The sequence below is a fragment of the Nannospalax galili genome, unplaced genomic scaffold (assembly GCF_000622305.1).
Source record: "Nannospalax galili isolate Female #2095 unplaced genomic scaffold, S.galili_v1.0 scaffold499, whole genome shotgun sequence".
Classification (NCBI taxonomy): domain Eukaryota; kingdom Metazoa; phylum Chordata; class Mammalia; order Rodentia; family Spalacidae; genus Nannospalax; species Nannospalax galili.
In genome coordinates, this window is record NW_008342212.1 from 758,643 (window position 1) to 771,994 (window position 13,352).

Consider the following 13,352-nt stretch of genomic DNA (forward strand, 5'->3'; position numbering starts at 1 on the left):
CCTGGTACTTTTAATTATCATGTGCGTGATGACTTCTCTTAATACTCAACTACAATAGGTTTCTTTGGATGCTTCTACTTAAGCAGGAAGAAAACTGTTAAGTTAGCACCGAAATCATTCTTTTACATCAGATTTGAAAACTAAGTATGGCAAAAAAGCAAGCTGAATTTAATTTAGCTTTTATTTGTATTAATAAAAATGGCTGTGCCTCCTTTGATTTCAGTTTAAATATAAGCAAGGCTACCGGAAACAACTTGGGCACCATATTGGATTCCAGAGTGTGCAAGATGACCCAAAACTTGTGTTGTCTATGAATGTGGCCAAAATGCAGAGTGACAGGGAGTACAAGAAGGACTTTGAGAAGTGGAAGACCAAGTACAGCAGCCCAGTGGACATGCTGGGGGTGGTGCTGGCCAAGAAGTGCCAGACCTTGGTCAGTGACGTGGACTACAGGAACTACCTGCACCAGTGGACCTGCCTGCCTGACCAGAATGATGTCATCCAAGCCAAAAAAGTATATGAGCTGCAAAGTGAGGTCAGTGTCTGTCGAATTCAGTAGCTGACAGATTACTTCACATATCATATCAGTCATTTATATGTAGAAAAGGCAGAAATTAGAAAGAGGAACTATCATTGACAATCTGAAAACATATCTGGTTTTAATGAATAGACTCTGTTATGTCATGGTCAAAATGAGGGTGGACTTTTGATGGCTTGCTTTGTCCTTTCATAGAACATGTATAAGTCTGACCTTGAGTGGCTTAGAGGCATAGGTTGGAGTCCCCTGGGCTCTTTGGAAGCAGAAAAGAACAAGCGGGCTTCAGAAATCATCAGTGAGAAGAAATACCGTCAGCCTCCGGATAGAAACAAGTTTACCAGCATTCCTGACGCCATGGACATCGTTCTGGCAAAGACAAATGCCAAAAACAGGAGTGATGTGAGTAGTTTAGAAATTGACAAAATAGGTTACAGAGCTTGCCACCTGGTAGTTAATAGCATTTCCTTAGGGAATGAGTCAAACAGCAAAGCATCACCTGATTTAGCACACCATAATGTTTTATATTACTTTGGTCTATCTGAATTATCAGTTACTCCACACTAAATAATCCAAACAGTTTATTTTCAACCCTAGTTCAACCAAAGTTTGCTTTAGCCAGAATGTAATAAGAAAATTATTGAATGTATTTTTTCATTGAAACCTAAATGCATTGAAGACCTAGATATTTTTGCTTGTGATAGAACATAAGAAGGGGAGAGATTCTGAGAACCTTATACAGTAGAAATGTTATAAAGAAACAGGTTTTTCCAGTGCTGAGCCTACTGTCCGTTCTTTTGAATGGACTGATACATTTATCCCAATATAAATAATATCAGCCTTCTGTGTTCTGTAGGGTCAAGATGGCATGTGATATTGAAGAAACTGTCCAATTTACTGGTTCTTTTTGCTTGTACCAACTTGGAGGTGGCATGCTACTGGCCTCTAGTGGATAGAAACCAGAGATGCCACTAAAACCCCACAATGCACAAGACAGCTCCCTATAATCAAGAACCTCCCAGGGCATGACACCAGACACCAAGAAACTCTCGTGATTTTATTAGAAAGACTGGTACATAATTGGGATAAATACATATTAAAGTTAATGAGCCTTGTTTTATTTTGACCCTGAAGGTCCTAGTTAGCATCTCTAGGCCCTATACATTTATAGAAAGCATGTTCAAATAGGAGAAAAGTGCCAACCCTACCCATCCCACTACATCTCAAAGGGAGTGACAAGTCCAAGGAATAAAGGAAATCTTAAGAATATTAACATAGGAATAATTTAATGCATACATATAAGTTGAAAATTGCATCAATTATACATTTTTTCATCTAGATTGCAAAACATTAACATGTTAACACATTTGTGTTTTTTCTTCTTCCTTCTTCTTTTTCCTCTCTCATGTTACCCAAATTCTTCAGTCTATATGTCCTGAAAATAAGAACATTCTCCTACATAACCCACAATGGAATGATCAAAGTCATGAAATTAATGTTGACACAATACTGTCTTCAGAACTTCTTCAGTTTTATGGGGCCAGCAAGATGGCTCAGTGGATAAAGTGCTTTCCATCAAGCCTGGTGACCTGAGTTCGATCCCAGGATCCACATTGTGGAAGGAGAGAACCAACTCCTGCACATTATCCTCTGACCTCTTCACACATGCCATGGCATGCATACCCTCAGACATACAGATATGTAGACACCCACACATACACAAAATAAAAAAAAATTAAAGAGAATTTATTCTTTTTTACTACTAGTATCCTCTATAGTAAGTATGCCACTATATCCTATATAGTGAGCATGCCAGTGGGCTGGAGAAATGGCCCAGCAGTTTCGCATTGGCTGCTCTAGCAGAGGACCTGGGTCAAACTGCCAGCACCCACATGGCAGGTAATAACCTTTCATAACTCCAGTTCCAGAGAAATTTGGCACCCTCCTCTGACCTCCACAGGCATTACACAACACAGATGCACTTACATGCAGACAATACACTTATAAACATAAAAATTAAAATAATAAATAAAATATTGCTAATATCTAGGCATACTTTAGTAAATCAACTTTGGAAAACACAGTTAACACCCAGGGAATGCTTTTATGACCTTAAAGTTGGAAAACTCTATTCTTTTTTATAATATTGACCAAATTTTTATTACTTGCATTGATTTCTGTAAACAGAAGTATCTGTAACATTGAATGCATGATCCATAATCTATATTTTAAAGGTAATTGTATCTAAGATTCTGTTTTTTGCTTATGCTATCAAATGTAATGTTCAATGCACATGAACTTATTAATTCCATCTGAAGCCAACTAGTCTGTCAACATGCCTAAGGAAGTTCTTGTTTCTCATTTTAGAGACTTTATAGAGAAGCCTGGGACAAGGACAAGACGCAGATCCACATCATGCCTGACACTCCTGACATCGTTCTGGCTAAGGCCAACTTAATCAATACAAGTGATGTAAGTTTCCACATCCAACATGCACATTCAAAAAGCTCTGTTTAATTGCTTCCTAGGCAGTGGAGTTATCTTGAAGTTCTTTTGAATTCCTGAGTCATTTTAATTAGCAAACTCTGTGTGACTCAGATTCCTTATTTAGTGGTTTTAGATTGAATAGACGAAATTGGTGCTCCCTATCTTGAGTTGGAGGGCTGATCTCTCTGTTCTTGCATTCCCTTATTACATAGATTATCTTAATGAAATGTTTATATCACTCTCTCCTATATGGGCAGGTGTTCCTTGTAGGCAGAAACAATTCTTATTGGATCTGCATTGCTTACAAAACTTCGTTCTTGACATATAGTAGATGCTTGATGAAATTTTAAATGAGTAATCAAGCAATCCCTGGCAGGAGAATTTTATTTTTACTTTTATTGATCTTTTACCGTAATCATTGAAGTATATAGGTATAAAATTAAATATTTAAAAAACAAATTACAAATCTTAATAGAATGACTTCAATGTTAAAGAATGTATGAGGGTAATATTGTTATGGTCGGCACTATTAGTCTAAGGGCATGTTTGGTTTGCATTCTCAACCAATTAAAGAATTAAAAGGCAAGGGAAATATCAGACCAGCAGAGAATGGAGTCAAATAGACTTTTACTGAAAGATAGAATTACATCCATATTCGTAAATAATCATACACACACACACACACACACACACACACACACACACACACACACACACTTTAATACACACATTCGTATAGAGAAAGGAAGCTCTCCACAAGTGGAGAGGGACCAGGAACTGAAATCCAATGTTTTCCTGGAAGGACGTAGGTTTTAAAGGTTTTAGGGTCTTCCCCTCCCCTAACTTTGGATTGATCAAATTAAAGAAGTCTGACAAGTCACATCTCCAAACTGAGATATTCAGGGCTCTGTGATTCTAAGCAGGTCAGTTGAAGGGGTCCTGTTGGAGTTTTTTAAAAGGCCTTCCTGCCAGACAAAGAAGAAACAGGAAGGGCCCCATCTTTATTACTTCTCAGGGATCCTGTTTGCTTCTTAGGGATTTAGTCCTTTACAGCACTATAAAAACTAAAATATAAGCAAAAATACAGTGTTAATAGGCATTTAAAACAGTCTGCCTTCTGAATAAAAGTACATTTAAAATCCTCAATTATTCAATGATGTCACAATCTGAATAAACAAGCTCTCTCTCTCTCTATATATATATATACAAATATACATAAGTTTTAAAATTCAATATTTAAACTTTAAAAATATTTCTTAAATTATGAAGGACTGGGGCTGGAAGGATAGCTCAGCAACAAAGAGCATTTGCTGCCCTGCAGAAGACCAGAGTTTGACTCCCAGCACTCACATGGCAGCTCACAGTTGTCTATAGCTATAGTTCTAGGGATTCCATCACCTTCTTCTGGTTTTCATGGGCACCAGGCCCGTGCATACATGTATTTGCATACATGCAGGAAAAACATTCATATAAAATAAGAACAAAATCTTTTTTAAATCATGAGGAACTATTTTACCTTCAGATGTCAGTCCTTCTTTGAAAGGCCACAAAGCATTAGCTACATAGAAGTGATAGACCTGGGGCTGGAGAGATGGCTCAGTGGTTAAGAACACTGGTTGTTCTTGAAGAAGACACAGTTCGAATCCCAGCACCCACATGGCAGCTAACAACTGTCTGTAACTGCAGTCCCAGGGGATCTGAGAGCCTCTTCTAACCTCTACGGGCATTGCACAACATGGGTGCACTTACCTACATGCTGGCAATATACGCATAAACATAAAATAAAAATAATAAATAAAATAAAGTTTTAAAAAAAGAAGTGATAGACCCTCACAAATGATTTTTTCCCACTAGAGGAGTAAGATTAAAAGGCATTCTCTTTTCTAACAGCAACTTCTAACCGAACACAATGTTAATTGGAAAACAGCACTGAAATTATATTTCATTTCTTTATCAATTAGCTTCTGAAGCTTTCTCATAAGTACTTAGGAAGACCTTTTGTGTGTTTGCTAATTGAAGAGCTTTAAAGTTGAAAGCAGCATCATCAGCAACCCATAGACATAATATCCAATTACATCTGAGTAGTCTAGAGCACAGAGACTATTCTCATAGACTCTTGAAATATTTCACACATTGGATTCATTATCCTAGAGCTGTTTATGGAGAATGGTTTTCCCAAAGTGATAATCTTTATCTCTCAACAGAAACTCTACAGAATGGGTTATGAGGAGCTAAAGAAAAAAGGTTATGATCTTCCTGTTGATGCCATACCAATCAAAGCAGCAAAAGCATCCCGGGAAATTGCCAGCGAAGTAAGACTTTATGCCCTGTTGATACTGATTGCAATTTACTTCTTCAAAGCAGACTTGATGTGATTTAAAATTGAACAAAATCTTCTAACAAATTAAAACAGAGTGATAATCCCAGATATGCAGTGTAGGATGGGAATAAGATCAAGGGTACTTTTATTATATATGGGATTTGTTGGTGAATTTAGAATTTAGCTTTTAATCTTTCCTATTGAAATCTGTAACTCTCTAAGCTTAGTAAGATATTTAGAATTAATATGCTCTGAAATTTGCCACAAGGGTGGCAACAAGAATGGGACATTTTTTTTTCTTTAGTACAAATACAAAGAAGGCTTCCGCAAGCAGCTGGGCCACCACATTGGAGCCCGGAACATCGAAGATGACCCTAAGATGATGTGGTCCATGCACGTGGCCAAGATCCAGAGTGACAGGGAGTACAAGAAGGACTTTGAGAAATGGAAGACCAAGTTCAGCAGCCCAGTGGACATGCTGGGCGTGGTGCTGGCCAAGAAGTGCCAGACCTTGGTCAGTGACGTGGACTATAAGAACTACCTGCATCAGTGGACGTGCCTGCCTGACCAGAGTGATGTGATCCATGCTCGGCAGGCCTATGACCTCCAGAGTGATGTGAGTCTAAGATGTTCCTTTGCCCAATTAAATATTCTGACTTCCTAAGTATCAATGTTCCCTAATAGTAATGGGGTTTGAGTTTACACAACTGAGTTCTACTTCCCTGGACTAATGCCCAAGCTTCACCCAGTGATCCAAGCAGCATTATTTCACAAAGATTCTAAAGAGTCCCTTGTTAAATGGAATCTTCTAGATTGCTAATCTAATCAATGAAAAATTGAGTCATTCTCTACATGTTTCTGTTGCTTTCCAAAATATATTTCAAATCTGAAAATTTCACTAAGTTTCTGAAGTTTTCCAGGACTTCAAATGTTATATGTCACAAATATTTCTATATAATATAATAGAGTATCAACTTTTATTTCTTTGTGGATTCATACTTACATTTGTGATTTGTCACTTGAAATTTCAGAATTTGTACAAGGCTGATCTTCAGTGGCTGAAAGGCATTGGCTGGATGCCTTCTGGTTCCCTCGAGGATGAGAAAAACAAACGAGCCACTCAGATTTTGAGTGACCATGTTTACCGCCAACATCCAGATAAATTCAAGTTTTCTAGCCTCATGGACTCCATGCCAATGGTTTTGGCAAAAAATAATGCTATAACCATGAACCATGTAAGTCCTTTCTTTGCTTGGGGGTGGTATTAAATTTTTTGGCAAGGAGTGGGTGGCACTGTTCCTGTATAATAAAATTCACCTTCAATTCTTCTGCATGGCATTAAGGCATTTTTAAAGTAAATGTACTTCCTAATGACACAAGATATCAGAGCCTGAAAGTATTATAAATACCAGCTCATAGGGCAGGGTCTCTTTATTCTCACTAAGAATCAAAGTATCCATTAGTGACTGGCATTTGTCCTGTCTTTTGTTTGCTTTAGCACCTCTATACAGAAGCCTGGAATAAAGATAAAACTACTGTCCACATTATGCCAGACACCCCTGAAGTTATACTAGCTAAACAAAACAAAATCAATTACAGTGAGGTAAGCAGTGTGTTTGGGATTCGCGATATGTTTTTCTTACAATGTGGTTTATAAATCAAACATGATATTTATGGCTGTTGCAGAAATTATATAAACTTGGCCTAGAAGAAGCCAAGAGGAAAGGCTATGACATGCGTATGGATGCCATTCCTATCAAGGCAGCCAAGGCCTCCAGGGACATCGCGAGTGACGTAAGTACAGGAGGAGGTTCTTCACCTTTGCTTTGGCTCAACAATCCCTTTGATGTTCTTGAACTTACAGTGGACCAAGCTATGAAGTCAAAACTGTTGCTAACAGCTTTTTTTTTTTTTCAGCAAGTGGCTTGAAATGATGATAATAAAATTCTCAGCACTGTGCCAAAGTTTAGCTATGATAACAAGTATTTCAGTGTCCATTTCTGCTGAACCAAAGCAGCTGGATACCTGACTGCAGTTCAGATGTCTTTTTTTCACCTTTGCACATGATATCAAACTAATTTTAAGGGTCCTTTAAAACTCAATCCATGTCATACAAACTGATGAATCTAAGAGCTGAGCAAGTAGGACACACCGCTTGAAGTCCAGCCATCCATGTGCCATGCCTGCCTCCAGACATGGGTTTTCTTTATGTTTTTTTATTGTATTATACTTGGTTACAAACCCATCTTCAAGCAGGTATATGAATGTACTTTTAGCGTATCCTCCACATGTGTGAATGTACTTTTAGCGTATCCTCCACATGTATAAATGTACTTTGAGCATATCCTCCACATGTATGAATGTACTTTGAGCATACCCTCCACATGCTGCTACCCTCCCCTTCCTTGCCTTCTGCTTTCCTTAAAAAATGGATTTGTTCACATTTCTAAAATTTTTATCCTTTTTTTGTCCATGAGATCAAAACTATATTTTTTCTTTATTTCTAAAATATGGAAAATCATTATCACAATTTAAAAATAAGTGTTCAACATAAAGGGCTTAAATATTAATGTATAACCATATAATAACATACCTCCTGTCGTTAAAACCTATGTTCATAAAGAATATTTAATGACACACAAAAATGCTTCCATAATAACTGCAGAAAGCAGACAGAACCCATTAATATATGACACACATTCTGATTTTTTTTCTCTCTTTCATAAACATGCACCACGAAAGTTAGTTCTGAGTAGTAGATTAATGTCTTAATTTTTTTTAGTATATATATTTCAATTAGTTTCCAAATGGTTTAAAAAATACATGTATTATATATTCAAAGGAAATCATTATTTTTTAATGACTAGGATAATTTTGTCCTAGTAAATGCATTTTCCTAAAAATCAAAACAGATGACTAGAAGTCTGTTTCTTCTTGTAGTTCAAGTACAAAGAAGGCTACCGTAAGCAGCTTGGTCATCACATTGGTGCCCGAGCTATACATGATGACCCCAAGATGATGTGGTCCATGCATGTGGCCAAGATCCAGAGTGACAGGGAGTACAAGAAGGACTTTGAGAAATGGAAGACCAAGTTCAGCAGCCCAGTGGACATGCTGGGAGTAGTGCTGGCCAAGAAGTGCCAGACCTTGGTCAGTGACGTGGACTACAAGAACTACCTGCACCAGTGGACCTGCCTGCCTGACCAGAGCGATGTGATTCATGCTCGGCAGGCCTATGACCTCCAGAGTGACGTGAGTACTGAGGATCATAAGAACATGCAAAGGTGGGAAAGAGCGAATTGACTCCACAGGAGAAGGTATAAACAGGTGGCTCAAAGCTCACTAGCCCTTTAAGTGTGTGGAGACAGCATGCATGCTTTCCCTCTGAATGCTAAACCTTAGCTCCCCACACATAAAATGGAGTACAGCCTGATTCTTGCACCTACCAAACTGTATTTTTATGAGTGCTCTTACTTGATTTTTATATCCTTTGGACAAAAATGCATTCCTGGTGCTGAAATAAATATTTCTTGACTGTTTGTGTCAACAGAATATGTACAAGTCAGACCTCCAGTGGATGAGAGGCATCGGCTGGGTGCCCATTGGCTCTTTGGATGTGGAAAAATGCAAACGGGCAACTGAAATACTCAGTGACAAGATCTACCGACAGCCTCCAGACAGGTTCAAGTTCACCAGTGTGACCGATTCTCTGGAGCAAGTATTGGCCAAGAACAATGCCATCACCATGAACAAGGTGAGAGTTCAGAATTCAGGGAACCTTTGCAGGGTTCCTGGAGCTGAATCCAAGAGATGGGAACGTAATTGAGAAGCGAAAGAAATGGAGTTTCATATAATAAGACATTCGTTAGCAAACACCCCTTCATGTGTCCTCTTTCTGTTTCTCTAAGCTGTCAATCATCATTATATATACGAAATGTGTATTTTGCCATTAACTTCAGTTACTGTTTCATTTTAATTTGTGGCATACATTTTATGATTATAGGAAGGCACTTGCATATTTGTGTTCCACTATGAAATCATTTGAAGATATGTACAAGATACATAATGTTATGTAAAATAATGTAACTTCATCTTTCTTGTTTATAAATTTCTCATTGCTTAGAAACATATTATCATTGAATTTTTTCCTGATGGATGTGTGTCTTTGATAGCGTTTATACACAGAAGCCTGGGACAAAGACAAGACGCAGATCCACATAATGCCAGACACCCCAGAAATCATGTTGGCAAGAATGAACAAGGTCAACTACAGTGAGGTGGGCGCAGATGCTAATTCTTTGATAGTTACAGCATTTTTTTTCCTTTAATCAATCATTCCACAGTGCTCTAATGCTAAAGGACAGCTTTGTAAAGAATATTTCCTCCCTCATGAGAAAAGCAACTTTTGCATTTCTCAATCACTGTCATAAATATTGCACTTTAAGTGAGGTGAATTACCATTTAATGAGTACAATTTACAATAATGAATTGTTTCAGTGATAACCATAAGATGAAGTACAGCATTTTCTTTTATTAACTTTTGAAGTGAGGGAATTAGAAGTAGAACAAATATAGATGTATCTCCCTTGCTGTTAAAACAAATCTTTAATAAATCTATTTTGCATATGTAGCCCAGGTCAGCTGGGCTACATAGTAAGACTCTGACTGAAAAACAAAAAAAAAGAATTCCCAATGACAAGGAGCTTATTACTTAAGTCAGTTTGTTCTTGAAAATTCCATTTAAAGGTGCATGACACGGGTGCATTCACTTACATGCAGGCAATACACTCATACATATAAAATAAAAATAATAAATTTAAAAAAATGCTTTAAAAGTGCTTCTCATGAATTAAGTCACAATATGTCTTTCTGAAAATCCACAAAGTTCTCTGAAGTGAGCCGTGCCAATGTGTGCCCATCCACGGAGGTAGAGATAGTCACTGGAGTCCCTCTGTCAGCCCCACCCTGGGTTATCTTTGCAGTCCTTTAGATTACAGCCTGGAGGAGTCCCTCCCCACCCTGGGTTATCTTTGCAGTCCTTTAGATTACAGCCTGGATTCTTAGACATTCCTTACCCTGATCAAATACAACTCCAAAATGGATAAAATACTTTGAGTTATGATCAGTATAGAATATAGAACTATTGGTTTTTGTCTTTTTTTTTTTTTTAACCTCTTTTCTACCCCTTTCACCCTCAATCTGACTTGAACTACTAACATGATTTAAACTCTGCAATGCACACATTGCCCAAGGCAAGGATTTAAAGTCAGAGTCAAGTTTGCAGTCTTTTACAAAATATACTTTCTCACCCCCTGTCACTTCTCTAGTTACCAAATCTTTTCCAATCTGTCTGGACCTTCAGGGGCCCATGCATAAATCAGGAAAGATGTGGATGGAAATGGCTTCCTTTTCTTCAAAGCAATGTGCACCCACCTCAATGGAGTGCTAGCAGTCCATAATGGTGCATGTGGTTTCCATTATGTCAAAGAAAAGCCTGTCCTCACTACTCCAAATAGTCTGTGGTTCATAGTATTGTAGACTCTCCTCTGGACAAGCACATTTATAGAAATCTGAGGCCTCTGGGGTAAAGTCAAGGAGGGAATATCAGGGACAGGGGAGGTAGCTCAGTGGGTAAAGTACTTCCTGTACAAGCATGAGGACCTGAGTTTGGATCCCTGGCATCCAAGTAACCTCCAAGCATGGCAATATTTCTGTAATCCTAGTGCTAGGCAGGTAGGCCAGGGAAACAAAAGCTCCTAGGGCCCTTTGGCCAGCCAATCTAATTGGAGTGGTGAACTCCAGGTTCAGTGAGAGACTCTGGCTCAAAAAACATGAGGAGAGTAACCAGAGAAGACACTCACCACCAACCTCAGGCATGGGTGGGATACACATGCATACAAAAACATACAACACATACACACACGCACACACACACACACACACACTCACGAGAATGTTTTCTTTACTCTTTGGCCTTCAGAAAATACATTTTGATGTGTTTGAATGGAATTTTTCAGAAACCTGGTTTTGGAGGGAATGGAAAATTTGGTATTTATGGAAGGAGATTGTAACCTGAGGATACAGTGTTGTCAGTAAAAACTGGTTCACCAGGAACAGAGCAAGTTCAAGCATATATAGAGTGCTAGACACAGCTGCAGACTTGGAGATATTTATATAAAAATGATCACCAGGCTCATAGAAATACAGCTAGTATAACTCGCAAGTCTCTGTTTTCCTGATAAGCATCAGGGCCTCATTTTATGTGACATTTTAATGTATAATATTTAAAAATGCATGTAACATTTGTTGATAAAATTCACCCTTGCCAGGTTATGAAAAGAAAGATCAGTACCAGAGGGGGGCTGCTGACTCAGACTTGTACCTACAATAGCTCCTGGCTCTGCTTTGTGACACCCCCTAACTTTCCCACCCCAGAGTAAACTATCCCGCTTTCTTGGTACCTCCAGTGCTCTCGAGGAACAGACCTCTGTTGTAAATTTCAAGGCTCACTATTCACAAATATGGTGACAGCCTGTTCTTTCTACTGAAATATTAGTGACTCACTTTATTTTGTGCATATTAACCCCTTCCCTGCCTCAGCAAATGGATTTATGTCACCAATAATGATGAAATAAGAAGTTTTGAGAACTGAGTGAAGAGTTTTCTATGCATTATCTTGCTTGTTCTTTCTAATTACTTAAGACTAAGTGTTACCATTGTCTCCATGTTGTGACTTGGTCAAGCAGTTTTTCTGAAATCAAAGTCTTAGTGAATGATGAAGTTGAAACTCTAGACAAACTCATTCCTTCCCACTGTGCCCAATTGATTCCTTCCTCTTGATTCGCCCACACTTTCTAGCTCAATTGTCTTTGAAAGTGGAAGCATGTGTTGAGGACGACTGGTGTAGGTTTCACTATGAAGTCACTGAACTCATAATAAAAACACTGTTGGCCCATGGGAAAACAGAGCGCACAACCTTATTAAGAGCATGATCTAGCCAGATGGGTTGCTATGGCAGCTTAATAATACAATCAGTTTTCACAATAATGGCAAAAATTTTCAATAACACTGAACGTGTGGATTCAGTGGGAGATGATGTCTCCCTTGTCACTACTCTGGGCAGAAATTGACCTAGAGTACTTTGTGGAGACAGCCACTTTCAGCCATTTTACAGCTTGGTAAACATACCATGCAGGCAAGCGCATTCCTTTGCTGACATGTTTTCAGTGTGTGAGATCCAATTCTTCAGGTTCCGCAGTTCTAGTGACTCTCCCTGACTTCCATGAGTGACTCTCCCCAGTGTGTTTCCTGCCTTCAGAAGTATAATTTAGCACGAGGCCATCAGTGGCTTGAGGGGTGTACCCCAGATGTATGAATTCCATCTATCCTACTATAACCACAGGCTTTGAGGGTAAAGCCATGATGCTGGCTGGAGTTGGTGCTTATGAGCAAAAATCAGTTAAACTATGACAAAAGTAATAGGACCTTGTACGAATTTGCAGCATCAGTGTTTGCAATAAAAGCCTGATTTGTGATTTTTAATTTCAGTACAAATACAAAGATGGTTACCGAAAGCAGCTGGGCCACCACATTGGAGCCCGGAACATCGAAGATGACCCCAAGATGGTGTGGTCCATGCATGTGGCCAAGATCCAGAGTGACAGGGAGTACAAGAAGGACTTTGAGAAGTGGAAGACCAAGTTCAGCAGCCCAGTGGACATGCTGGGGGTGGTGCTGGCCAAGAAATGCCAGACCTTGGTCAGTGACGTGGACTATAAGAACTACCTGCATCAGTGGACGTGCCTGCCTGACCAGAACGATGTGATCCGTGCTCGGCAGGCCTATGACCTTCAGAGTGATGTGAGTACAGTATCTACACGTAGATTTTGAGCATTAGCTCTTATGTATGTTCCCATTGGCCTATTCAGGCTAAAACTTATTTGTTGATAAATAACGTTTTAAGCCGTTTCAAATATATTTATTTATCATTAATACATTAGTAGTCTTGGG

General features: G+C 38.8%; 1 protein-coding gene across 1 annotated transcript in view; it reads left to right on the top strand.

The window, feature by feature from the left end:
• LOC103738124 (nebulin) overlaps positions 1–13,352 on the top strand; it is a gene marked incomplete at its 3' end in the record, with an annotated part of 99,207 nt that overhangs the window by 76,960 nt on the left and 8,895 nt on the right. The window contains 12 exon segments of the mRNA XM_008837955.2: positions 224–535; positions 734–937; positions 2,903–3,007; positions 5,227–5,334; positions 5,647–5,958; positions 6,374–6,577; positions 6,841–6,945; positions 7,029–7,136; positions 8,283–8,594; positions 8,893–9,096; positions 9,515–9,619; positions 12,891–13,202. Of these exon segments, the coding sequence (XP_008836177.2) occupies positions 224–535; positions 734–937; positions 2,903–3,007; positions 5,227–5,334; positions 5,647–5,958; positions 6,374–6,577; positions 6,841–6,945; positions 7,029–7,136; positions 8,283–8,594; positions 8,893–9,096; positions 9,515–9,619; positions 12,891–13,202 (2,391 nt within the window).